Source organism: Phoenix dactylifera, chromosome 8, assembly GCF_009389715.1.
Source record: "Phoenix dactylifera cultivar Barhee BC4 chromosome 8, palm_55x_up_171113_PBpolish2nd_filt_p, whole genome shotgun sequence".
Lineage (NCBI taxonomy): Eukaryota > Viridiplantae > Streptophyta > Magnoliopsida > Arecales > Arecaceae > Phoenix > Phoenix dactylifera.
In genome coordinates, this window is record NC_052399.1 from 22,747,380 (window position 1) to 22,774,604 (window position 27,225).

The 27,225-nt window shown below is 41.4% G+C and overlaps 2 protein-coding genes across 4 annotated transcripts; one reads left to right on the plus strand and one right to left on the minus strand.

The window, feature by feature from the left end:
* Positions 1-3,201: 3,201 nt before the first annotated feature.
* LOC103702030 (zinc transporter 7-like) lies at positions 3,202-5,318 on the minus strand. Its single transcript, XM_008784311.4, has 5 exons — positions 5,147-5,318; positions 4,980-5,037; positions 4,173-4,876; positions 3,928-4,077; positions 3,202-3,849 (listed from the first exon to the last, which is right to left on the minus strand). The coding sequence occupies exons 1-5, from the start codon at positions 5,159-5,161 to the stop codon at positions 3,544-3,546; spliced, it is 1,233 nt and encodes a 410-aa protein (XP_008782533.2). The 5' UTR covers positions 5,162-5,318; the 3' UTR covers positions 3,202-3,543.
* Positions 5,319-17,468: 12,150 nt separating this feature from the next.
* Positions 17,469-26,254, plus strand: LOC103702029 (receptor-like serine/threonine-protein kinase ALE2). Of its 3 annotated transcripts, none has more exons than XM_008784308.4 (15): positions 17,469-18,118; positions 20,377-20,505; positions 20,599-20,736; positions 20,853-20,954; positions 21,028-21,162; positions 21,282-21,410; positions 21,486-21,707; positions 21,819-21,902; positions 21,983-22,054; positions 22,142-22,237; positions 22,388-22,759; positions 23,212-23,496; positions 24,200-24,586; positions 24,808-25,051; positions 25,134-26,254. In XM_008784308.4, exons 1-15 carry the CDS (start codon positions 18,040-18,042, stop codon positions 25,774-25,776), a joined length of 3,117 nt encoding a protein of 1,038 aa, XP_008782530.2. In that variant the 5' UTR covers positions 17,469-18,039; the 3' UTR covers positions 25,777-26,254. The 3 variants fall into 3 exon arrangements, with proteins under 3 accessions (XP_008782530.2, XP_008782532.2, XP_026658399.2); XM_008784310.4 differs by having other exon boundaries at positions 21,486-21,638; XM_026802598.2 differs by lacking the exons at positions 17,469-18,118; positions 20,377-20,505 and having other exon boundaries at positions 20,616-20,736; positions 20,825-20,954.
* The last annotated feature ends 971 nt before the right edge of the window (positions 26,255-27,225 follow it).

The following is a 27,225-nucleotide window of genomic DNA, read 5'->3' on the forward strand; positions in this document are numbered from 1 at the left end:
TTGGTTATTATGACTAATAATTTTCTTACGCTGTTTGTTTTTAGTTTTGTCTCTTTATTAATTGATGTTTTGCTTTTCTTTGTAATTAGTATTGTATTTTATTTATTTAATTGTATTTCTTATTGTTAATTGGCATATATTATATTTTGATGTATATAATATTTAGTTAGATACACTCTACTCTTTATTTTTTTATTTTTATTTTATTTAATTTATTTATTATTTTAGTTGTTTTTCTTATATTTATGAAATATATATTTATTTTGATATTCAACACTATTATTTAATAATTTATATTTATTTTTTTTCATCAATTGCTTCGTTTAACATACATTATTGAATGCTCATTTATCAATATCTTACATAGTAAATCTTTAAATTATAATTGATATAATATTATAATATATATATATATATATATATATAACTTGATTTTTTATGCTTTTAGTAGAATACTAGTTTCATTTGAATATTAATTATATTATTTACCTTTTATTTTATACCACAGTTGTTGATAATTAACTAACATTAGATTATATTATTTGTTGCTTTTTTATATAATAAATATGACTAATTGATTCACTTTTAGAAATATTATTCATTTTCATTCTCATGAAAATAACCATTTTCCATTTAAGAGCAGGATCACCATCTTTATAATTGGAGAAGTAGTGCCTTCGAAGGTAATTTGATTCCTAAATATATTGTCATATCAAACATCTGTATTTGTTAAAGCTGGAATTTCTACCCCATTCTGGGAGGTACTTTCCACTCCATTCCATGAAACACCTATTCCAATGCACCAAATGCAGTCCCTTGATAATTTATGGATAAATCAAGGCATAGTTTTCGTAGGTCCTTGGCATCACAGATTCTTAGTCCACTCCAAAACTTTAAGTTATTGGAAGGAACACTAGCCTAGACTAATAAACCCATATAGCATCTCTTTTATTAGTTAATATGGGACCATGACAATCTCCTCCATATAATTTTGTAGTGCTTTTGTCACGATTGATACCTGCTTTAAAGAGTGAGGCCATCCGAGGCCCTAATCTTACCTGACCCTACCAAGTCTTCCTCAACCATGGTATCCTTTAGCGAGAAGTCCGTATGGTTAATAAAGATTGTGACGCATAATAGATTTGGCTCTAACACCTCTTATCACAGGCTCAAAGCTCAAAAATTTAGGCCGGCATTTCTTTCATTATTCAATATGGGATTATGACACTGGGCAGTCCTGCTGGCTCTGCCAGCCCCAAAGCTTACCAAGCTCTCCTTGGGCCAGTTATCTGCCAGGCCTGCGAATGAGGTATGAGCCCTTCTATGTTGGTTCAGTGCCCCTAGGTACATGCGTTCAGCTATCTATCGAAGACCCTTTGCAATGTTAGATGCTTGATGAGAACGGATCATGCGTGAAAGGCAAAACCACGAATACGTTCTATGCATCATCTATTTTAGTAACAAACTCAAAACACCAGAGTAGTACTTTGACCCGTAACTTTGCATGGTGTGCGCGTTTATCTTTACACTGATACAACTACTTTCTCTCAGACTACAGCACGGGTGTTTCTAATTAGTATCTCTTATTTGTATTTCATATCCCAAAATTTAATATATGCAAATGAATAAACCTGAGAGTTGAGTCCGAAAGCATATACAAGTGGATTAGCTAATAGCTAGGAAAGGAACTAGGGAATCGGATCATTAAAGCAACCTAGACAGCTCACCTTAGAGATAAAGAAAAAGTAGAGATGTGACAGCCTGAACGACCCCCACGAGAAGCGACACCAAAAATAATTGAATTTTGTTCAGCCGATGACCCTCCAAAAATTTAAATCAGGCAAAACTAATGTGGAACAACAGGAGGTTTAAAAATAGTGAAAACAAGAGTGTCCGCATGAGCGAGAGAACACAACAGAAATCAATAATATAGACGAGGGCCGGTATTCGTTGCAGAAGGAGGCAGATGTGTGCTTTAACTACTCGATAAGTAATAACCGTATGCACATAATATATGTTGCAGAGTTTAAATCATGCAAGTCGTGCAGTAATTGCTAGATCGCGCCGTGCCTTATAAGCATGTAGGATCATAGCTATTTTTTAAATAGGATTTAATCATCCCAAATATGCTTGAATTTGGATACACGTGACTTATTGCCACTGGTGGCAGCTTGGTCGATTGCTCGGATTGGTAGATTGGTATGAGTCGGCAAATCCATGCCGCATTAAGGGATTTGTTTATCTTATAAAATTTCTTTTTGGATAGAAGGATAGATCCGCTTCGAAGGCTAGCCTGGTTAAGTCACCGTGAAAAGATAATATCATGTTCCTTATATCCTAAGAAGATCAAGGGATTATGCGAAGTCGAAGCTTACCTTTACTTAAACAGGATCCAGTTCAAGTTAGTTTCGAATATCCCAAGGAGATGTGCTAAGTTCTTAGATCTTTATGCTTAGAAGTCTGCCATCACAGCAACACTTGGTACCACCAGAGACTTGAAATCACGACCATCTAAGGCAACTGTGAAGTGAAGGCGTTCACAGCTTACACTCCCTTTTTCGATTTTTCTTTTTCCCTTTGCTGGTTTTCTCGGTCATAGCTGATGCCGCACTTGAAAATTCCAACCCAATAAAGTCGTAAATTAAGGTCTTTGACATCCCTAACCACATGAGCGTTTGCACTCCGAGCCAATAAAGTTGTCCGTTAAGGTGTTTGCCATCCCCAACCACATGTATGTTTGTACTCCGAGCATGCATCTCCCATCTTGGAACAGAATCTAACATGGGGACAGGGGAGCAAAAGGGCTTTTCTAAGATTAGAAGTTTACCAGGGTGCTGCAGATACTGAACCAGTTTTTATAGGAAGCAGAAAGCTCATGGCACAGAACTACGGCTACGCCGTCGTTCCAAGTGCATTTTTAATTTAATATAATTAAATCTTTAAAATTTTAAATTCGGACCTGACTATGAATACGATCTGGCTACCATAACGAAATTGTCATAGGATTGCACGAGGCATCATCATTTTTCACGATATAAGCAATCATGCAACGTAACAATTCCGTCCTAGGACGAAATTCATCGTCAGAATTTAAATCGAACGGTTCAATTTAAAAGTTCAACGATCTACTAAATTAAAGTTCGGAAAAAGGAAAAAAAATCTGTTGGCCAGAGAGCTCTGCTCCAGAAAAAGTTCCGCTTGCAAACTCATGAAATGCTCGACACACTGCAATTTATCTTTGCTCTCAATGCAATCCACATGCAGCCATTATAATGACTCACAACTACAGCTCCGTGGGATCGGGGCCATTGGGATTGTATAGTCTGTTTCTTCCCACAAAACAACTAAAATTTAAGAACAATCGTTAATTGAAAGCGAGCTCTAAAATATACATCATCCATTTCCGCTTTGAAGAGCAGAGGCTTTGTCCAGACGACCAGAGCCTTCTTCCAAAACCAAAAGCAGATAACGACATTTGTACGAGACCTGGCCGTCCCAGCTTTGTGAGTCAGTGAGCTAGCCTTCAGCCACCAGCATTACGAGTCACGCCCAGATTGCGAGGGCCGACATGGAGCCAGCGCCAAGAAAAAGCGCCATGTAAGACGCCACCTGAAGCCTAAGATTGCAGCTCATCCTCCTGCTCAGAAAATCCGCTGCAATTAGATCAACCAATGCCATGTAGATGAGAATGCCGGCCGAGATCGAGTCCAGTATCCCCTCCACCACCAGCGCCCTCGGGCTATTCGCATTGTAGAACGATGCAGCACCCGCTCCAACGCCGATGCCGGTCGGCGTCGTGATCGCAAAGAAGCACGCCATCAGCGCCGCCGACAAGTTCCTGAATTGTGCCTGAAACAATACCAACAGCACCAAATGAGACCCATGCTTAGAAGAGCAAGACTAATTAACTACGTAGCAATTACCAACCTGGGAGATGCATCCTCCCAGTGCGAAGCCTTCGAAGAATTGGTGGAAGGATAGAGCAGCAATGAGAGGCCTTATGGTGCAGGGACTCTGCGATACCCCGAGTGACAACCCAATGATCACTGAGTGGGACACGATTCCGAGTTCCAGTATCTGACCACATCCAAGAATCAAATAAGCACACCCCTCCTTCCCAAAAGTTTAAGATTTAGATGAAGGAAGGGATCAAAGATTGGAGTCCATCGAACCTGGGAGACGACCACGTGGCGCACGTGAGAAGAGACCTCGCCCTCGTCCTCGTGGGCGTGGCCAGGGCCGCCCTCCCGCCGCGCTGGGCCATCGCACGCCCCGTGCTCGTGCGGGTGGCTGTGCCGATGCGCCGCCGCGTGGGCGTGCATCCCGACAATGTGCATCGGGCTCTTGACGTTGTCGGCCGCCGCCGCCTCCGGCTCCGGCGCGATGGAGATGACGGTGATACCTTCCTCGGCCGCTGCCGCCGCCGCCGCAGCAGCAGCAGCCGCAGCGGCTGACTTGACCCCCATGGCCTCCTCCCGGTGCTTCCGCTCGTAGAACTGGGTGCCGACAAAGTCGACCACAAGGGTCCCGAGGGCCGCCGTCATCGCCACGAAGCCGGAGAACGGGAACCGCCGCCACGGCGACTCCGGGAGGCAGGGGTCCGTCAGCGCCGACTGGGCATCGTGGAGCATATGGACGAACCCCGTCGCTAGGATGACGCCGGCCGCGAAGGCCTTGGCGAAGACGAAGAGGCTGCCGTCGGTTCGCAGGAATCGCCGCTTGCGCCCCACCAGGGGGATCGCCACGCCGGTAATCCCCGCCACCAGGATCGCCACCATCGCCACCATCTTCAGCCGCAGCGCCGCCTCGTCGTCCCGGCACTCGTTCGCCGCGCGGTCGGTGCAGCTCGCCGTCGCCATCGATGCTAACATCGTTCCTTCCACACGACAAAAGATCGAACCAGATCAATACTTAGAAATACAAAATCATACATTCCCCCAACCCAGAAAAAAGGAGAAAAAAAAGTCGAGAATCTTTACTAGAGAAACCGTTCAGTTGGTCGCGGAAGCGAGTAACGTAGAACCAGGGCTCAAGATCCTGACAATAAAACAATAGGTGATTGTTAAAAATTCGAAAAGCTTCGATCTTGTATTCGAATTAGGGATGCTACGAGCTTCCATTTTCGCCGGAAATTTTGGCATCCTACCTCGAAGAAAGACATCTCGATTTCTCTAGAAATCGTCGGAATTTCGAAAGCTCTCCGTTTTACCCTATTTCTTTCTCCCGGATGTCAGAGCGTGGCGCGATGCCGGGCCGCAGATGGAAGACAGAGACGGGGGCCGCAGGACCATGCCGCGTTCGAAATGAATGTCGTCATCGGGTCTCCAACCACGGGAGGAAGGATATCGCCTCTGTCACGTGCGGATCACGGGATAAATATCTGAACGCTTCCGTTATTGGATCGGACGGCTCCAAGCGAACCACAAAAGCATCTTAACTATAATTTCTCCATATGGGTCGGTTTCAGCCACTAAACATGCTCTCCTCAGCTTACGTCAGAGAGGGGTTGGATCCACTACGACCCACAACTTACGGGCCCACTAGTAGCGGGCCCGGAATTGGGCATCAGAAGGGTTTGGATCGTCGGATCGTGGTGAGGCGGTGGGCGGTGTCGTCAGGATGTCGACATAATGGTTGCGGACTAGTTCATGCCGGCTCGGTCTCCGCCTCTCCGGTGGACCCTATCCCTAGAGTGCACTCGCGCATGCCGCCTCCTCCTCCTCTTCTTCTTTATTTATTTTTTTATTTTATTTTCTTATTTTTTAAATCACCATATCTGCCACAGGGCTGAGCAGGGACAGCTTGCGCTGGCATGAGTTATGCTCAGTAGGCGCTGCAGGCTAGAACTATACTGCTCGAGGGCAATTCGGTAATAGTTATTGATTGAATGCAGTAGAGTGCGGGTGGAGTAGGTAGGTGATATCATCCGCTGCTTAGGAACATCCGAACTATGGCCAGTCGTGAAATGGACTTGTAGGTGAAGTATATATATAGACAGATCAATGGGGCAGCAGATTGGATGGTATGTGGTAAATCACTCTCGAAATACTATTTGGGTGAAAAAGAGAAAGTTACTTGGTGCGCTCCAAGGCCTATTATTTTTAAATTTTTTTTATTGTATCCATACCCATGATACATGATCCATCCATTTTTGCAAAAAAAAAATCATCATATTAAATAAATAAATTAATTACAGGTGCGGTATTAGATTTTTTTTTAAAAAAAAAAAGAAAAACAATCTTCCTCCATGTGGGACGGTTCTGGGAGTCTGGAATCTGGATGTAACATTCGTGCCATTTGTTTGAGGATCCATGGGTCTTCACACCAAAATGAACCTGAACACGTCTCAAAGACGGTGGAGCACGACTTTCAACGATTTCTGCTAGGCTTATGGGCCTGTTTTATATTCAAAAGAAACGCAAGCCGTCTTGTTTAATTTCAAAGTCAAATCCAAGCTATTCACAAACACTTTGGTTAAAAGGTCGAGTGAGAAATGAGATCATGCAAGACTTTCATTTATATAATTTAAAGTAATAATTTTGATTATATTTTAATTCTATAATTGAAATAATAATATTTAAATAATCTATATTTTAATTCCTGATAAATAATTATGAAATAATTATATTCCTAACTCTAGCTCAGCTAGATTCTTAACCGAGTTTGCCGAACTAGAGTCAACTCCAAACAACTTGCTTGTTTGCCGAACGTACACGCATCACAAATAAAATCCATGAGAATACGAATATATATTTTTAAAATAAATATTTTTGTTTTCTAGTTCAAATATTCTAAATACAACTGTCATGATCGGTTAAAAGAAAATAATAAAGCAGCCGAGAAGATAGTGGAGATAGAAAGCAATAGAATGGATGGCGACAATGGTATCGGCATTGATGGTGGTGGGGATCGGGATATTGATAGTTGTGGCAAAAGGCAACGATGATAACGATTATGGTGGGGTGATAATGGTGGTGTGGAGAAGATCATTGCGGGAATCTGTGCGGATGTGTGTACGTTTGGTCTTACTCTTACATCGCCTATAAATTTTGGATACTTATATGAAAATAAAAAATTTATGTAATATGTTCTAATTATTATTTTTTGGATGAATTCTTAAGTTGTGATGAATGATATTAGAGTGAATTCGGCCCATCGTCTATGCGGATTAAAGAACACTACAACACAAGTTCATGGGTGCTGATCACGAGCCGATCATGATGTTTGTGATTAGATTTGGACATATTTATATTCTTAGTCTGACAAAGACGCCATGGCTTAAACAAGATGCATATATTTAGTCCTAGATTGGCTATGCATTGAGTAGATATTGGGTATTTATACAAGACCAAAGAAATCCAAATAACACCTTCTGACTTGTCTTTTTGGATAAGATCCTGAGTTGCAGCAATAGTGGTAATGGCATGATTGTGCGGGGGAAGGGGGGAGGCAATGGTGGTGAAGATGACAATGATGGTAGTGGTGGATGTACCAATGATGTGGCGAAGATGGCTATATTGATGGCAATGGTGGTAGTGTGGCACAAGCATTGATTGTGGTACAGGTGGTGGTATAAAAAAAATATCGAATTAGGGCCGCACACATACTATTGAAAAATAAAGAGTAAAATGGCCAAAACCAAGGGCTGATTTAACTAGACTATGGTTTCTTGATTTGTTTTAGAGCCTCTCTTTGATTAACTAAAGTGGATCCCACTCTTTGGCACGACCACCATACGGCATATTATAATAATGAGAGCCGATTTGCTTAAAGGATCGATGAAAACATACTCTCAGTGATCGTTTTGTGATTATATTATATTACTCAGAAAAGGATCTTATCTTAGCCATCCATGCAACAACACATGCACCGAAACATGTCTAATAATGACAAAAAGCGAAACTATGATATAAATTTTCAAGCATTACAAATGTTATCGAGAATTTGCTGTTGTCAATTATGGACGAGCTTTTCATGACATTATGATTTAATTTGTCAAGGTGGCATGCGCAAACAGTATCCTACTCTCTAATCAAGCACATAAATATATTTAAGAAATTAATTCAGTCATCCTTTTCTCTTCGTCAACCATTATTGTCTACTCACTTGCTGTAAGGAAATATTGAAATGACATGTATTCTTTTACATCTTTTTATATGGTGTATGTTTTTTTTTCTGGGAAAAGACAAGGATATTTAGCAATGCACGATTTAAATTTCGAATCTAGGACCTTTCATCACCAAAGCATAAGGATGTGATGATTGGGAGAAGCTCTAATTCACTTTTTGCATCAATGCTTGCAAAATAGAACTTACATTTATTAGACAGTTAAAAACACTAGACAATATTATATTCCACACTATTTACTTATGAAATCAAACTTATGTATAAATTATAATATCTCTAGTCGATTAAGAGCACTGCATGTTCTGTATGATGAGAAAACAAAGCGAGTTATTATATAGGTTACGGCTGCAATCTGCAACAATTACACTCGCGACAACAGTAGCAACAGTAATAATAAGAACATATAGTTATTGCTGTTAAGTGTCTCAACGTCACTATCATAATGCACAACATTAATTCTGAACACATTTCTGAAAACACGTAAAGGTAGATGGTAACACAAATTATATATTCAATGCGTTACAGGTTCACTGTTATCTCGTACACACAATCCTTTGCGAAAACATGTGCTGAACCAATAACTCTCCCATTTGGTTTACGGAAAAAAAAATTTCTTGTTGAAATATGTTTCATGAGAAGATGATTACTGAAAATATAATATCTGAAAAAATAATTTTAGCATATTTAGTTAATTATGTAAAGAAGACACATCGCAGAGTGGCTTATATTTGATTGAGCATCTAATTTTTTAAAAGAGTTGTATTAAATATCTATTATATTCTTAATAAAAGAAAAAAGTTTACTCAGGCTTAAAGATATTTTTTTTAAAAAAAACTCAATTCACAACATGTGAAAAAATAGTTTTTTCATATTTTTTATAGAATATTTTTTTCATGAAATATGAAAATTTTATTTTATAGAAATACTATTTTTTTATTTTTCTTTTTTAAAAATTTAAACCAAATAAGAGATTTTTTTTTTTTTTTTTTTTTGTTGGCCACGCTTTTTCTCCGCCTCCTTTCGTGAACTAAATAAATCCTCGAAGAGAGAAGGGTATGTGAGGGTGCCGAGGAAGGGGGGATTGCCGGATTGCATTGCTTGCAAATATTTATTATTGCAATAGCAAACTATGGAACTAATTGCACTCCAGACGTCATTCAAATAACTCATCAAAAAGAAAGTCGTTTCAAGTCTAACCATCAGGGCGATGCTGGGACACCGAGGGCGAAGCCTGTGCAACCTAGGTACGCCGTTTGTATCCAAGCAGCAGGAAGGATTGAGTGTTCCAAATTTGCAGAATTTATTTGGGCTCCCTGTGCAAGTGGTACAGGAGATTGTCTAATAATAAATCTCAGGATGCCACCAAGGTGGTAGCTCAGTAGAACTGGACGTAGTCTTCTAACTGCAGGGTTCCAAGTTTGAATCGCCCTGCGCGTCGATTAAAATGTGGTGACACTGCTTGAACTTGGTGTCTAGGAGCGCTTATTAGTCCACTGGTGTCTACCCGTATCAAACATTCTTCTGGTGGGGCGGAGGCCCAGTGGGGGCTGCTACACGGGGGTGGGCTTGTTCCTTCCTCCCCCATACCCCTTTTGATGTACCAAAAAAAAAAAAATGAACCTCAGGACCTATGGTAGGAACTTGTTTGGTGCTTCTGTTATAATTGAAGACTGCCTCTATGTGATAAGTTTCCTTCCTCCCTCAACCTCTCATGTTTGGAAAGGAGCCTATAAAGGTTGCACTACCATCAACATGTCTATCGACAGTGTCAAGCTCAAAGCTGTATGGAAGGGCATCACGCATATGAGGCATGTGTTGGGTGCGGATCACATTCTCCTCGAGAGGGATTCGGCTACGGTGATCGAGTAGGTTCAGGGTCGGAGATGCACTGCTGGCAGAAGGCTGCTGCTCCACGACATTCGCAGACTTCTGAAAAAGTGTTGGTCTTATCGAGCCATACATACCTACAAAAAAACGAATGGTATTGCTGACTGGATTATTTTATTTGTGGTGCAGTACTTCGGAGGCTTCATCTGAGAGAACTATGCGTTTGTGCCTCAGCCCTTGTGTGGTTTTTTTTTTTTTTTTTTTTGATTTTGTTGGCCATACTTACATTTCTCCGATGTGAGCTACCGTTGTACCCAAAAAAAAAAAAAAAAATTGCACTGCCATTTTTTGTTAGCTCCAATTTCATTGGAGTTCACCTTGGTCTCTGGACTTTAATCACATTAAATCTAACCCGTGACTTGGTGTGGCCTATTCAAAGTGACATGATCACTCAGCAATTTTATACTCAGAATCCGGCGTTATACCTTATCTGAAAAGGACGGCGGAATTGCTCAATTGAATGGAAAGAAAAAAAATAGAAAAAGGTGGCTTGAGTTTGTGTGTGGGGATTGCTTATTTAAGATGAGTTAAATGATACCACCGTATGGAATGAATTTTTCCTCTTTAAGGTACCTTATAGTAATTTATAACAAAATACTTATTAAAAGTATTAAATTATTTGTAACAAAATTATTAAATGATCATATCCTAAATATTTTTATTCATATCGCTGATGGGGGAGGGCTTGATCCAAGCTTGGCCACCATCCACGCTTTAATGAAGGCTTCTTTCAGAAAAATATAACAAAATGATTGTAGACCTGAGATGGAGGTCTTTTTTTTTGTTTAAGAAAAAAAAGAAAAACTCACCGAGGGAAAATTTTCCCTGGTTGCCAAGCATGTCTCGTGGCACGAGGGGATTGGTACATTACAGCACCAACCTTCGTGTGAATGACTGACACGGCTCGTTTGGTTCGCGAGAAAAGAAGGGGGGAAAGTGTGGTCAACGGAAAAGTAATGAGATGCCTCTTGTTTGGTTGGAGTTTTCAAAGGAGAGAGAAGGGAAAGTTATATTTTCATGGGAATGTGATTCCCACATTTCATGGGAAAGTCTTTCCCATGAGAAACATGGGAAAGTTACTTTCCCATGAGGCGGGAATCACTCCATTTTTACTTTTTTCCAAAAAGCCCTTTCAGCATTAAAGAAGCATTAAAGAGGCATTAAAAACCTAATTTTTATTAAGGGCATAATAGGAATTATATATAACTTTCCTAGGAAAGTGGATGGCCAACCAAACATAAGCACCTTAGAAATTTGTCACTTTCCCATGATCAACCAAACGAACTAAAAGTACTTTCCTAGGCATCCTCTTCCTAGAAATTTGTTTCCCAGGAATCATATTCCTAAGAAGGAAAATGTTTCCCGCGAACCAAACGAGCCCTAAGAGTAATCTCATGCCGCACAGCATGCCAGAAGTGAATTTTGGATATGGGCTGGGCCTTATCATTCTTGCAATTCGCCCAGTTCGAGTTCATAGTTAGAGATTCATATGTGGGCCTGACTGCAAAGTCTCTGCGATGTTGAAACTTAGTAGCGGAGAGCACCGCAAGCCCAATGGTCTATCGTGGCCTTGGACTTAGAAAAGGCACTTCGCTTGTTAAACATTGGGCTTCTTGTCTCATGAATGATCGCTAATTGAAAAGTATGGTCATATACGGATTCATAATTGGAAGTCTCCGTGGAGTGAATGGAGTTTAAGTATATGAGACATCTTCGTCAAGCTAAGAGAATATGTGCTGCAGTGTCTTCTAGTCTATATAGATTATGGGCCAGAGTTCGTTTTGATATCATTTGTAATAATTCAGGACCTCACCCAAAAAGATTAGTCGAAAAAAAATTATTTAGGTTCCTTGATATCATGTATAAGTATCCAAGATATACCCAACGAATAACCGATGTGGGACTAAACACACGCCCGCATAGATTCTCACAAAAAAAAAGCTTGGGTTCTCAGGCTAATCCCACTTCGTTCCTCATCTTGCTCGGTTCATCCATCTTGGTCTATGTTCTTTTACTCTTTTAACTTTTTATCCCATGCTCTCTTCTCTATGATTAGAGGGTCCCCCGCCACCCAAACAAAAAGTTCTTAAAAATTGTTCTCTTTGGATTGCCCTTTATTAAAGAACGAAACACCCTCTTTGGTCCCCTATTGTGGAGCGATTATTAGGTAAGTGTTGCTCTCGTACTACCATTTATGCTTCAGAAAGCTCCCTTGAAAGGTAGAATTAGAAGGCTATTGCAGTAGTCATGAGAGTCGAATATCCATTAGAGGGCATCTGCATGTCCTCTTTTGGTCTTCGACGGAGCGAGCAAAAGCACAGAACAAATTACTTTGGGCTTACAGAATGACTGAGGAGGTGCGCTTGCACATGGCTGCCAGGTTGCAAAGAAGTTCCCTTTAGTTGGTCCACTTTCCTTTTATCCGAGAGTTGCATCCACCTTATTAGTTAAAAGCACCTCATTTGTGGGCGATAGTCACCTGCTGCTAAGAGATATTCGAGCTATGATATGTGGAGAGATGGCCGTTCAGACTAAGCATGTGTACTGTAAGGCCAATGGGACAGCAAATTGGATAGCCTTTTGTGTGGCTAACCATTCTGACGAGACTCTTTAGCTGGAGGAGGAGGACTTATCCAGAGCGCTCCGAAAATTATTATTTTTTAATTTTTTTGAATGTATTCGTACCTGCCATGTATGTTACAGCCGTTTTAGCGGAAAAAAAAAAAAGGGCACCTCATTGGTAGATTGCAGGCTGCTAAGCTACACAAAATAGAGAAGTAGAAAGTTGAGTGGAAGACAGCAACATTGCAAGAAAGATGGGCCACATGAAATAATACGCCTTTTGATTTTTATGCAGTGGTACATCAGGGGACTATGGGGGCAGTTGGCTTCAGACAAAAGCTCACCTAAAGCTCGGAGTCTAGCGATCATGGAGCTGGCCCATGTTACTCTCTTTTCGTAAATCACGAGTTGCCTAGCTGTCAACTTCCCCATCCAAATGACTCCATTCCCAGGGACGCATGAAGGAGCTAGGACGGTTTTGGACCTCTTGTGAAGGAAGTTATCCGAGAGATGTCGGGGAAAGCTTAGAGTTCCACATGAGACTGACCTAAACTATACATCCTGCAGCATTACAATAACTTTGGTCCGAAAAACAAGATGGCAATGTGCAAGTCTTATTACCCAATAGCACTCTCTCATTTGCTTAGAATCGAGCGAAGGCTCGTGTATTACTTGCATATGAATGCCATAAGTTGACTAAATTATTCTATATTTTCTCAATCACCTCTTTAAGTAATAGCGAAGCATCTAATATTTTGCGAACATGAGTAATGAAGATCCAAGAAGTGAGCTCTGAAGATGTCCAAAGGGCCAGGAATATGAAGCATAATAACATGAATTGAAAATGTGATGATAATATTAATATGGCCGTTAACAGCAACAGAGCACCAAGAATGGGGCTCTGAACTAACTGGAAAATGCTATCACTTTTTTTTGAAAGGTCTGATTGCAAAATAGCAGCAATAATTTGTATCCATGACTGGTATGATTGAGATCGAGAAAAGCCGTTTTATCTTTCAGACGAATTTATCATTAAATCATCCACCGTACTCTTTGAATTCATCATACTCATCATTCATCCGCTTGCATAAATCTCGATGCGACCAACAGACGGTTTAATAGTGATTCACGCCAAAAATACAATCCGTACTACCCAATATGGGAGAGGACCTCTCGACATGTAACTATTTTTTACCTCTGCATCATTTTATTATTTAAATTTTTTTGGCTGTGCTAATACTAGATTTTTATAAGCAGCATTGTAAAGTAAAAAAAAAAAAAAACAATCCGTAGGGTGATGGAGACTTTTCCACCGCAGGCCAACGTACGGATCCATGCGTCGGTAGCGGTGCACGTCACGTAAATTTTGTACATCCCTAGTCCTCGATCCAGCCGAAGTGGGGCCGACGACCGCGGTGCGCACCGCTCGGAAGGCTCCCCGCGCCTTTACCGCCCGACCTTCTGGGACCCACGCCTTTGATCTCACCGAATCCTTAATCTTCGGATGCTAAATTCACCAGTATTACAGCAGCAGTTAAAAATTTCTTAACCGCACATAGTTGTTGAATTGTCCGACGTTGATTTCTCCTCTAACAACTGTTTTAATTGACTCCAATCTGTCTTGCCAAACTTACTGAAATAAAGAATTTTAAGTACCTCTTAAATAAGTCTTGGATCAGAGAAAACACTGTGTACGAATGCTCGAATCTTAATTACGGTATCTAATTGATGGGTCCGACAAGATCTGGTTGCTATCTTGCCTGGGCTCACTAGACGGTGAACAGTAGTACAGTGTGACCGTGACTCTAGTGAATATCGACGGTAGGACGTAAGAGCACTGGAGAAGAAACCATGGGACGGAAAGCTCAGAAATTGAAGGGCCAGGATATGAACTCAGAAGACATGGATGATCCAGATTGTCTGATTCTTCAGGGATCACCTAGAAACAGTCCCTTCGCAACTGTTTGGCGCCCCCCACTGAAGGCAGTAGGTAGGCTACAGACCAAGAATTTTCCAACCCAGCAAAACACCTTCCTTTCCAGCCCTTCGTGAGGATATTGCAGCATCTCATAATTCAAACAATAAAGAAAAAAATTTTATCTCTTGCCGCCCTCGAGTTTTATCCAAGTTCCACTTATCTCCCCTCCTGTTTAAAAGTTTTAATCAGATCCTTTAAGTTCATTAACTGATCGAATATAATTTCAAACCCCACCTGCCATCCAACATTGTGAAGATACCACCAAAAGTAACAAAATTACTGTTGCCGTCATTTTGATTTCTAATCATGACAGGCTCTAGTGCAATCGCATGGCTCCGAGGCCCCAACCTCTGAGCTTTGTATAGCATCGATGCCTCAAGGGTGCCGATGATTTCGTAAGTGATGTTTCTGGCCTCGCCATCCGATTTCCTGATGTAAATCCTAGGGAAGTTCTTAGTGGTGGTGATGCTTACTCTCTTTGTTGCTCAATCCATCAATAATGTCTTCCTCCATGGAGAATAGCAGCCACATCAACAATTCACTAGTGGTGGTGAGAAGGAGCTTCTCCCTTCTCTAGTGATCTTCTTTCATTTACCAGCAATAACAGCTGGGTAGTCGGTGCCACCGAGGGTCTTTGGCTCCTTGCTCTTCCATGGCCAGCTTACATAGTAGTTGCTGTTGGGCCAGGTGTAAATGTTGCTCCCCTTAAGAATGCCATTGGCCATTGTAGCGATTGCTGTTGACCTAGAAGAGAATCCTGCAGAGCCCGAGAGATATGGAGGAGGTCACCGGTCCTACTACCCGACTCGATAGTCTCTGTGCAGGATATGATTCAGATGCTGAGAGCTTCCATGCAGAGTCCCCAATCTACAAAGGCAGGGATTTTGATGGCATACCTGTCCTACCACATTTGGTTGGACAGGAATGCCGGCCTATTTGAGAGGAGCAGGTTGTCCCCGAGGAGGGTGGTGGATAGAGCTGCGCTATATGCGAGGGAGGTTATAGCGGCTATCGTTCGATTCTCTTCTGGGATAGTCAGGGACACCTGGGGTACTCTCCACGCTGCTTCAGCGCCCCGGTTTGCCCTTGTTTCTTGGGTACCCCCACCCCTTGACTATCTCAAAGTAAATTTCGACGGCAGTCGGTCAGTGGATGGTGCAGCTGGAGGGGTTGGATTTGTGATTAGGGACCACCTTGGCAGGTTGATAGCAGCAGGAGGGAGGCGCACGCCAGGACTCACAGTGGTTGGGGCAGAGCTGCAGGCAGCCTGGGAGGGTATATCCTATGCGTGGCAGGTACTTGGTGTGGAGCAGGTCTGCCTTGAGGGAGATTCATCTGTGGTTATCGACTGGCTCCGAGGGGCGGACCGGCTTGGGGATGGTCACCCCCTCATCCGAGAGATCCGTAGGGTGGTGCTGCTGTTGGGCGAGGTTCAGATAGGACATGTGTTCAGGAAGGCGAACAGGGCTGCAGACTGGGTCGCCTCTTATGTTGCTCGGCATTCCGGAGATTTTACTTGGACGTCTGTTTCTGACGTTCACCCTTTTTTGCATCTTTTACTTTCCCGCGATTTAGCAGGTTGTACTCACGTTAGAGCTATATGAAATGAGTAACCGCTTTTACCAAAAAAAAAAAAAGAGAATCCTGCAACGAAAGATGTGCACCCATTTTTCCACTTCTCGATGTGCACTCTTTTTTTTGTAGGAGTCCCTTTCATTTGGTGAACATCCTGAAACCCTCAGCAGGCACTCTGGAGACTTTGTCCACGATCGCTGATATTCTTATTTTTTTGTATCTTTTTTTTTTTGACTTAGCTGGCTGTACTCATTTAAGAGTTATATGAAACGCCGGATTTACCAAGAAAAAAAAACCCTTCCCAAAAGCAAGCATTCGCTTCCTTAGACAAGGAGTGGTTGATGGCGGTCTTACGCCGGATATATACACCCATTCGCCTACAAGTACTTCCCCTACTCAGCAAGTTCCCAACAAAATTCCCATCCATAGCACCACCTCTCCCACGACTCCGCCTTGACACCCACCACCTCCTATGATGGTGGTGGTGTGCTATAAAATATTTATTTCATGCAACAACTAAGTAAGTATCTAGGCCGTTCATAATAATTTCATAATTATTCTCTCTTTTTGACTAACTAGAAATTCTCTCACCATATCTCGATTGTCACTGCAGCCACTTACCTTCCTATTCCTCCTCCTCCTCCAATGTTTCGTATTGCCCTCGAATTTCTCTAGATCTCTATTCGAAACCTCTTTTACCTCCCAAAAAAGAGAGAGAAAGAAACGAAACCAAACTATAGGGAGGAACGGGACTACTTCGATTTCTAAATCTTAACTATATAAAAAATTATTTTATTAGCAGTTTATAATTTTTTTTGGCACATCGGCTGCTTACATTGCTCTCGCATGAGCACAGCCAGCTACATCACTATGAAGAACACTACATAATCTAGAAGGAACATATAACTGATGGGTCCACAAAAAATTCTCAGAATGATGAGTAACAAATAAGGCGATCAATCCGCAGCTTGGTTTGCTTCTCAAAAGACGTGTCTGGTCTGGGCAACACAGCACTCTCGCAGTATATGCCGTATGTCCCTCTTCCGACCTAGGCAACACAACACTCCCGCCGTTTACATTTTCATAGTTAAGAAATGCTACTAACCGGAGGATATGTTGGTTTTAAAACTGTCACGAGACAAGATCAAGCAAACAAAGATAAACAGTGGACCCTATTGGATTACTTAATGAATCTAAAAATTTAATTGAAAATTTTTAAACAAAACGAGGAGCTAATCGTAGGTCGATGAAATGTGAGGGGTCAAACCGTCAAAAGGGTATTTTATCCAGCAAAAGGCCAAACCCCGCGGGTCACGCCTCCTCCCGCTAAACAAACCCCAAATCCTTGCATAAATCAATGCTCCTTTCCTTCAGAATCTTTTCCTCCTACGGATCTGGTTTCTTGCCCTTACACTTCCCCTCTCTCTCTCACTCTCTCCGCACTGTGCCTCGGAGAGGAGGGACGAGCATTCTCCCTCTCTCTCACTCTCTCAGCACTGTGTCTCAGAGAAGAGAGGATGAGCATTCTCATTCAGGAGTTCTCTTTGAATAGTTTTAATTACAATGACCGGGGGAGCTATCCCTCTTGATTATAGTATTGCTCGCAAGCTGATTTCCTTCTCAAATAGCAGAAGGTCCCGTTCGCCGTTCTCCTGAAAACCCCTCTTTGAATTTTCCCCAAATCCAAGCATCCATTTTTCCAACATGGGGTTTGGTTAAGTTTGTCTCTTGTGGCACCGCCCAACTCTGATTCCCAATGGGCACGTCTTTTGTGTTGTTTTCTGGGTTCCTTTGTTCTTCTGAGGTGTGTTTGGGGATGAAAGGTTTGCTGTGTAACGAAAGATGCTAGCGCTTTGTGGGCTGTTCGATTTGGGGTTGGAAATCGGAATTTATGAAAGGAAAGCAGTAGGATGGGTCGGCGAGTCACGACTCTCCATCGGTGGATTCTCGGAACTGTGATTTTTTTTACAGCAATCTGGGGATCAAGAGGTAACAAATTTCAGTATTTAGGTGTTTATTTCTTCGTATGAAATAAAGCCTGCGCTTTTGATGTTTACTGAAATAATGGATCTTTTTCATATCTGGCTGTCCAATTTTTGGTTCGCAAAGTTGCAGCTCGTGTTGTTGGTTTTGATATGGCAAGAAATGTCTCATGGAAAGAAGAAAGAAGAAGAAAAGTAGAACTTTTTTTCACTGCAGATGGATCCAAAGATCTTGCGCACGATTCAATTTATTTTAACTTTTATTGACTTCATTTGATACATATTTGCTTTTTATGTGAATTCATGGAGTCTAATGGAAATGTTTAGTTGAACTCATTCTGGGAGAAATGTTTTACCGGCCCAAGGTTGAAAAATGTGACTTCTTTCAGGAATGCTCTTTTTGCCAAACCCTGTATCTTGCGCTGAGGCTTCCAACTTGTAAAAGTGGCGCATCATCCCCTTGACATATTTCCTATTTTGTGTTCAAGTGCTCTGGCTTGCTTAGGGAGCAGCATGCATTGGAGAATTAGGAAGCCCGCCCAATTATCAAGAGATGCAAGCTTTATTTCCTTTCAGAATCAAACTTGAGATTGCTGTGTCATCTTCAATTTACCTTAAAATTGGTGTAACCACTTTGCCTCAATTTGTTTAGGACTATGCGTTTGCTACAGTCTCTTCCCTGCGGCCTTAAATTCTTTGAGATGCCTTTTGTATATTCGTGCATGGGGTTATATTCTATCCTTTTTTTTTGAAGACTGGTTCATAGTTCATAATGTCTCCCATGAAAATGATAACTTGTCAAATAATTAAGGATGGCAATTATTTGGTGAAAACAGCGCTTACCTAGAGGTCCTTGTAGCCTTGGTCACAATCTTGCAGTCAATTGATGTTCATGAACTTGATCTAAAATGTGGATCTTGAATTGTTTAAATATGGCAGTGGTGACCAACAAAATATCTTCTTGTTATACCTCTCCTTGCTTAGCCATGTTTAGAGACAAAGAAACATACAGAAAAAGGCAAATATTCTTCCACAAGTGCAAAGAATATTGAGTTGCACATTAAAATTCCACCAAACATCCAATCCATTTCAATTGCATCTTTGGAGGATACCACCTTATTAGCACTAAATAACATAAGTGAATGGTATATGTATCTTGAAGATCAAAAACAAAAAAAAAATGACACCTTCGCAACAACAATGGAGGTTTCTCCAAAGTCAATAGTATGCTATTAGGCAGAGCCACAATCCACCAATCAAGCTCAATGATGCTCTTTCCAACCAAGCAAGGGAAATAGAGGAAGTTTTGTGATTATATTATTCACCAGTTACTCTCGTAGAACTCTTTAAAACTGTTCTATTTATTATCTCTGATGAATTGTCATTCCCTCAGACTATGCACTCATTCTGTTCATGGTGCCCGTAGTATTTGTTGGATTGCTTTTTCTAGATTGTAAAATTTCATGGTGAACAGTGAATTTGTTTGTTCTTAGTAGCTTTCCTGGAATTTCATTAATTTAGCCATGCTAGCATTTGCAAGTTTTGTGTGAAAATTTTATTAAGCACAAGTGATCAAGGTAGGAACGGCAAAAGAAGCTAGTCTCACCCCACTCCCTCCTTTGAAAAAGTTGATTTTGATAGCATCATCAGCTTTGCAAAAACAATTAGTCTTCCATTATTTAATATATGTTGTTGAAACCATATGATTAGTCCACCCAGATGAGAGGGCTGTCGAAGTCTTAAGTAGGGAGGAAGAAGGCGCTGAACTATGTCTAAACTCTAAAGCATGAGAATCTTCTAATATATTTTTTGTTCGCTTGAGATACTCTAAACTTTCAAAGAGTCAAGGAATTATGGCGCACAAGAAAAAAGGATATACCAATATTGACTTAGAGTTCCTGTCAGATTCTGCGGTGATTCTGTTGGATGAGTTCTTGGGAATGCTTGACCCAATATGCAGATGTATTTGGCACGAGGAAAACTGACTTTTTTAATTCTCATATTTGCACAATTGAATACACCTTTTTTCATAGTTTTTTTGAAGCTCACATTTATGAATTGATAATGTTCATGTAAGATCATCTGTTTAAAGGAATATTTTCAAAATATTATGCAGGATCATTCACTTAAATAGCACTATTAATGGTAATATCTGAATCAGCAAGCAACGCAATAAGCATGAACTTCAACCCTCAAGAGCTGTAGTCCCATCTATCCTTCAATGGATAACTTTGTGAATTTGTTGATAGTACTCTTTTCTTGCAGGGCTTGTTGTAGCTTTGTCTCCAGCCATACATGCTGATCCTCCACATATAAAAGAGAGAGCATACAGTCCTGTGTATCTTACCAAGTCACCAAGCACATATGCACCTAGTCCAGTAATTCTCCCAAAAGGTAATGTTGATGCTATCATGAAGAATTGGTATTTCAACTTTTAAAACTCTTGTTCGTGGTAAAATGGAGTTTACGTTTTAGGATCTCTTTCAGATCCTCCTGCTGTATTGCCACCTACAATCAAGGTCGTGCCCCCTGCCATCCATGCGGAACCATCTCCGCAGCCTCCTCCTCTGTCTCATCATGTCAGCATGGAGCATAGATCTCCTAGAACAGTACCTCCTTCTATAGGTAATCAACCAGATGGTCCCATTGGATCAGCTACATCTCATTTTTGCGCACAACTCCAACAAACTTTTTGTTATGTTACTGATATCAGGATCCTTCCCTCCCCACTCATTTAACAGCCCATGACCTTTCTCCTTCCTATACATTTGCTCCACCCAAAGGTGGTGCTCATGGAAGAGCGCCTAACAGTAATTCTCCAGTCATATTGCCACATGCTCCAGGTATGTTGTCAATTAACAGCAGCTAGATGGGTGGATGTATGGTGGCGTTTCTAATTTTATGTTGTTACACCAGCTTCAGCTTCGCCAATACATATTCCAAACAATACCGCCAACAAACCACCAAGTATTGCAAGAATGGCTCCACCACCAATTGTTGCAAGAATAGCTCCATCAGCAGCACTTCCTCCTCCGAATAGAGATTTTTATCGTAAGCATAATAACATTACTTTTCATCTTGTAGGATCTCCTGTGGAATATATTATTTACTTTGTTTTATTTTCTGATCATGTTATCGATCTTGCTTGATCTTGGTTGTATAATGCGTAGGACCTGCAATTCGTCCAACTTTGAATATCTCCCCTGTCAGCCATGGGAAGAGGTATGGCATGCCAGTTGCTGCACCACCGCAAGATATACACAACCATATATCTCCTGTAACTAACAAACACTTCAAAGGTAAGTTGGTACGGCTTTTGAAGTCTTCTAGGCAGAATGTTAAGTGATGCATGCCATGACTAATCTTGCCTTCAGGTTCTTCTCCTGTGATCAGCCCTATGCCACATGAAGTTAAGGGGCCATCAAATACAACACAAGCTCCTATGATTTCACACCCCCGACCTCCTGCAGCACGAGTACCTCATGGCCCTGCATTTGCACCTGCAATTCCAAGTCGCCAGCAACAAGGTAGGAAAAGAGTAGGAAACCCTGCAACTGCTCCATTTTCCCTGTTTCCTCCACCATCATCCCAACCAGGTTGGATATTATAACTGGTCTTTTATAATTTTGATCAGTTGTCCACTTTTAACTGGACATCTGCTTGTAAGCTTTCAATAATCAAGCACTTTGGCTCATTTTGTGTTTTAGTTGAAAGCCCTGTGGTCTCTCCAGCTCCAACAGTGTTCCCAAAGAATAGGCGAAGGCATCATGCTCCTCTGCCCTATTTTCAAGGTCTCACATGTTAAATGTAAATTACTGGAAGGAAAAATTGGTAGTATTGTTTTAGCTTTTGACTCTCTTCTACTTTTCAGCCCCTTCTCGTCCTCCATTTCAAGCTCCAGCTCCTTCACCATCATCGCTAATTCCTTCGGGCCCAAATGAATGTATTGCTAGTCATTCTCCTTTTTTTTCAATCTTTTTTTCTTTTCTTCTGGTTTGAAATTTGAATGTGATTATGTTCATGTTTTCAGGGCCCAGCCCGTCTCCTTCTGTGTCTGTTTCTAAGGAGCCAAGGACACCATCGCCACAACCTGTGTGGTCTTTACCACCACCACCTCCTAATCTGGGTATGGACATACCCAGCGCATATGCCAGTCATTCAGTTGTCATCTTCTCTTCTAACTCGATCAGCAATTTTTAAGGAGAAGTCGATGGCTTATAAGATTTCCACTTTAGATATGCATGACCAATGACAACTTACTATTGTTTGCTTGCAGATTGTAGTTCTTTGACATGTACAGAGCCTTTAACAAATCCTGTTCCAAGATCGCCATGTTTCTGCGTTTTGCCAATTAAAGTTGGACTTCGTCTGAGTGTTGCATTATACACATTCTTTCCCTTGGTTTCTGAGTTTTCCCAAGAAGTTGCCTCTGGAATTTTTATGAAACAAAGCCAGGTCCGCATTATGGGAGCAAATGCAGCAAGTGAACAACTTGAGAAGACAGATATCCTTGTCGATCTGGTGCCATATGGAGACAAATTTGACAACACTACAGCACTTTTAACTTATAAGAAATTCTGGCTAAAGCAGGTTGTCATAAAAACATCACTTTTTGGGGATTATGATGTTTTATATGTTCTCTATCCAGGTTAGCATTTTTTTGTTCAATAATCATTTTTTGGATGGTCGGTACTTTGTTCTCAATAACACATGGCAAGAGGCCACCTGGCAGGTCCTTAAATGGAGGCTTAGGAACTTTTATTTTGCAATATATGCAAAATTGAAGATCTTCTCTCTACTTTCCCCCCCAATTTTGGACATTGCTGAAACATTCCATAAAGAAAGGATCTGATATAGGATGGCCATAAAAACCCTAGGGATTGAGATGCCACTTTTCACTAACAGGTTGCTGTCCATCCTTTTTGCAGTAACAGAAGTGGGAAAACCAAACCTATAGTCATTTGTATTGGAAACACAAATCACTTATTGCTTACACAGGATCCAGGAATAATGCATATCCCTATCAGTTGTGTGGTGGTTGAAATATCACTTAGTTGTTCTGGTGAATGTTATTCTTTTTGAATCTGCTGATTTATGCAGGGCTTCCTCCATCTCCACCAGCATCACCCGCAAACAATAATGTTGGCTATGGGACAATGGGCAGCAGTAATGCAAGGACAATAAAACCTCTAGGAGTTGATGTGAGAAAGCAAAACAAAAAACTTAGTGGCAGAATAGTTGCTGTTATAGTGCTATCATCTTTCATAGCTTTGATTTTATGTGTTGGAGCTGCGTGGCTTCTGTTGGTGAAACGAAGAGATCATACTTGTCTACCTGCAGCAAGAGTTCCACATACTTTGCTACCATATTTTGGAAAGCAATCAGGTATAGTAATTGCTTAATGTTTAGAGTGCTCATTTAAAAAGTCATTTGATGTATGAGGAAGAACCGTTAAGACTAAATTTTCTCTTGATAATGGAACATGGCCCTTTTTTCTCTTCTATTGTGGTAAATCCTTAATTTCTTCTGCAAGTCAGGTTGCTTTCAACCTTCATCTGTTAGCTGGAAAGGAAGCATTACTACAAATATTCCCCATCTCATCGAACTATCTATTTATTAGTTCATTAACAGGGTTGTTAAAGCATGCTCATATATTTCCTAATTCTTTTGAGTCCGTTGTCTGTATGGCCTTACCATTTAAATTGTACCGCTATGGCAACTTCTGAGGATAGTAGTTATGTAATTTAAAAGAGTAGATTGGAAATCAATTTGACTGTCAGTGGAATGTTCCAAGTCCGAGGACATGGATTTCTCCGTAGATATTTGTAGATAGGTAAAAGATTAAAGATTTTCAAGGATCCTATTATAGTATAATAAATATGTTTATCTTTTTGAGCAAAAAATGCAGACTGTCTTCTTTAGTAACAGAAAGCATTACTATTGCTAATATAAACACCCTGGGGGTTAAGGGTGGGTTATGAATGGCAGCTATGTTCTGTTTCTTAATGTCCTGTTGCCTTTGTTGATTTATAGTTCTTGTAATTTTCTTCTAAAATAAATGCTGCCTCCACCAACAAAAAAATTGCAGGAACTGGACATGTGATTCTTGGAAGCAGGTCTAGTTCAGCATCAGCTTCCTTCAATTCCAGCATCACATATAAAGGATCAGCACAAACATTCAGTATCGCTGAGATTGAAAGAGCTACAAACAGATTTGATAGTTCTAGAATAATTGGAGAAGGTGGTTTTGGGCGTGTATATCGGGGTGTGCTCGAGGATGGAACCAAGGTGGCTGTAAAGGTTCTCAAGAGAGATGACTTGCAAGGTGGAAGGGAATTTTTGGCAGAGGTTGAGATGCTTAGCCGTTTGCATCATAGGAACTTGGTCAAGTTGATAGGTATATGCACGGAGGAGCACATCCGTTGCCTGGTCTATGAACTTATTTCTAATGGCAGTCTGGAATCTCACTTGCATGGTAACTAAAAACAGACTTGATGTTGTTTGTCAGTAACCATTTTTTCAAATGCCTTTTTTTTGTTTGGCTTCTATTTGGACTGTGGCCTATTTATGCAGCAACTTGTTGACCTGCGAGCTTAGAGATTACTGCCCTTGCTACTATTTGTACTCTTCAATTATGCAATTTCTGATGTTTTCATCCTCTTCCAGAATTGACTTCGATTTTCTGTTGGCTCCCAGGTGTAGACAAGGAAACTGCTCTCCTTGATTGGAACACCCGTTTGAAGATTGCACTTGGTGCAGCTCGAGGCCTAGCCTATCTTCATGAAGATTCAAGCCCTCCGGTAATACATCGGGATTTCAAGTCTAGCAACATTTTATTGGGGCATGATTATATGCCAAAAGTGTCTGATTTTGGCCTGGCCAGAACGGCTATGAAGGAGGGGAATGAGCATATCTCCACACGTGTTATGGGTACATTTGGGTAAGGACCTCGCAATCATTATTCTCTTTTTGTTTCGTAAAAACTGGATATCATCTTTAAAATGATCTCTTTCTATCTTTAGTTATGTGGCCCCTGAATATGCAATGACTGGGCATCTTCTTGTTAAGAGCGATGTCTATAGCTATGGTGTCGTTCTTCTTGAGCTCCTTACTGGAAGGAAGCCAGTGGACATGTCAAAACCCCCTGGGCAAGAAAACCTAGTTGCATGGGCTCGTCCACTTCTTACAAGCGTGGATGGTTTAGCGGCGATTATTGATCCAGCTCTTGGCACTAATATACCATTAGACACTCTGGCAAAAGTAGCAGCCATTGCATCAATGTGCGTTCAACCGGAAGTCTCTCACCGTCCATTTATGGGAGAGGTAGTTCAGGCCTTAAAATTAGTCTGCAACGAGTGCAATGAATATAGAGGACCTGAAAGCTGCAGCCAGGGGTCGTCGACTCAAGAGAAAGCAATCAAGGTCAGTAGGGGGTGGAGTCTGGAAGCAGAGAGAATTCTATTAGCATCTGACATATCCAGTATGCCAACAAGGTTAACCAGTGACGAGTCTGGTTCCTTTCAGGGGCACTCTAGTTCCGGTCCTTTGAAGACAAGCAGGAGAAGACAATTTTGGCAGAGACTAAGAAGTTTGTCAACAGGAAGCATGAGGGGCCATGGGGTTGCACTCAGGTATGAGACAGGTTCGGACAGAGGGTGCCCTTAGAGAATTGATCCCTGTTCATCTTTAGAGATGTATTTGGAAATCTGGCATGGCAACTCCAAGGCAAGTGAGACATGAAAGGTCCAAGGAGTTGGCTATGAACAACTTTTTCATCAACAATAGCAAAGTCTGCAAACTGTTGGGGAAATAAAAAGAGAAGCTTGGTGTGGGAATGCGGAATAAGATGGTGAACTACTGTTTTGAGCTTATTGAAGAGTGTTGCTTAAGCTCGTGGCTTGCTTGTGGGGCCTTAACAGAGAGCTGCAAGATTTGAAAAGGCTGCGTTTCTTATTCTGAACTCAAGAGTCATGTTCATGGAGCTCGTAATCAATTGTCAGTTTCCTCTAATCACCTTTTTTCAATAAAATTTGATACACAGGAGATCGTTCTTATCCCAGCAAATTTAGTTCGTGAGACTGTTGGATCTCTATTGTCTGATCAGTTTAGTCTATTGGCCAAATATTTCTATTTTTTCTTTTAAGATTAAGATCAAAAGCCTTGCAATTCATATATATTTTTTGATTTACCTCGCACATGAGGGATTGACAGATCTATTTAGTAGAGATGGGCATCCGGCCCGGCCTGGCCCAGGCCCACCAGGTCATAGACCAAATGGGCCATGCCTGGCCCGGCCTGTTACTAAACGGCACGGTCCGCTTAATCTAAAGGCTAAGCCCGGCACGGCCCTAGGCCCGTGGGGTGGCGGGCCATGCCGGGCCCGACACGGGCCGTGCCAGGCACGAGTCCAAAAAAAATAGCCGTTGCCCATAACGGCCACTTTTTTTTGTCCATAACGGCTATTTGTGGCTTTTTACTCATTTTGCCCTTCTCAACAGCCATAAAATGGCTAATTTGAGGGGTATTTTGGGGAAAAAATTGGAGTCATATAAATACCTCTTTCCTCCCTCATTCTCATCATACCAAACCAACTCTTCTTTCCTTTTCTACTACTACTATTTCTCTCTTCTAGCAATATTTAGCAAGTGCTCTATTTGTCTCTTCTTTGCTGGCCCGCGGGCCGTCCGTGCTTGGCCCACGAATCGTGCCAGCTCAGGCCCTTATGGGTCGTGCCGGGTTCGGCCCGCGGGCCAGAAATTCTTAATCCAGCTCGGTCTCCTTTTATGAGCCGTGCCTAGCACGGCCCGTTACTGTAGCAAGCGGGTAGTGCCTGACACGGCCCACAGCTCGGCCCAATGCCTACCTTTACTATTTAGTCTATTAGCCAACGGAACTTTTTTCTTTTTTCTTTTTGCTTTTAAGGTCATAGGCATCGCAATGCATATATATTATTCGATTATGGGCTTTGATATAACAATCTGCCCTCTTTGCAACCCTTATCTTTTTCTAGCACTTCGCAATAATTTTTCTGGCACTATTTTCTTATTTGAATCAAGCAATCCGAATTTATTTATTAGTTTTATTGGAATAACCTACTTTATTCTGTGTAACAGA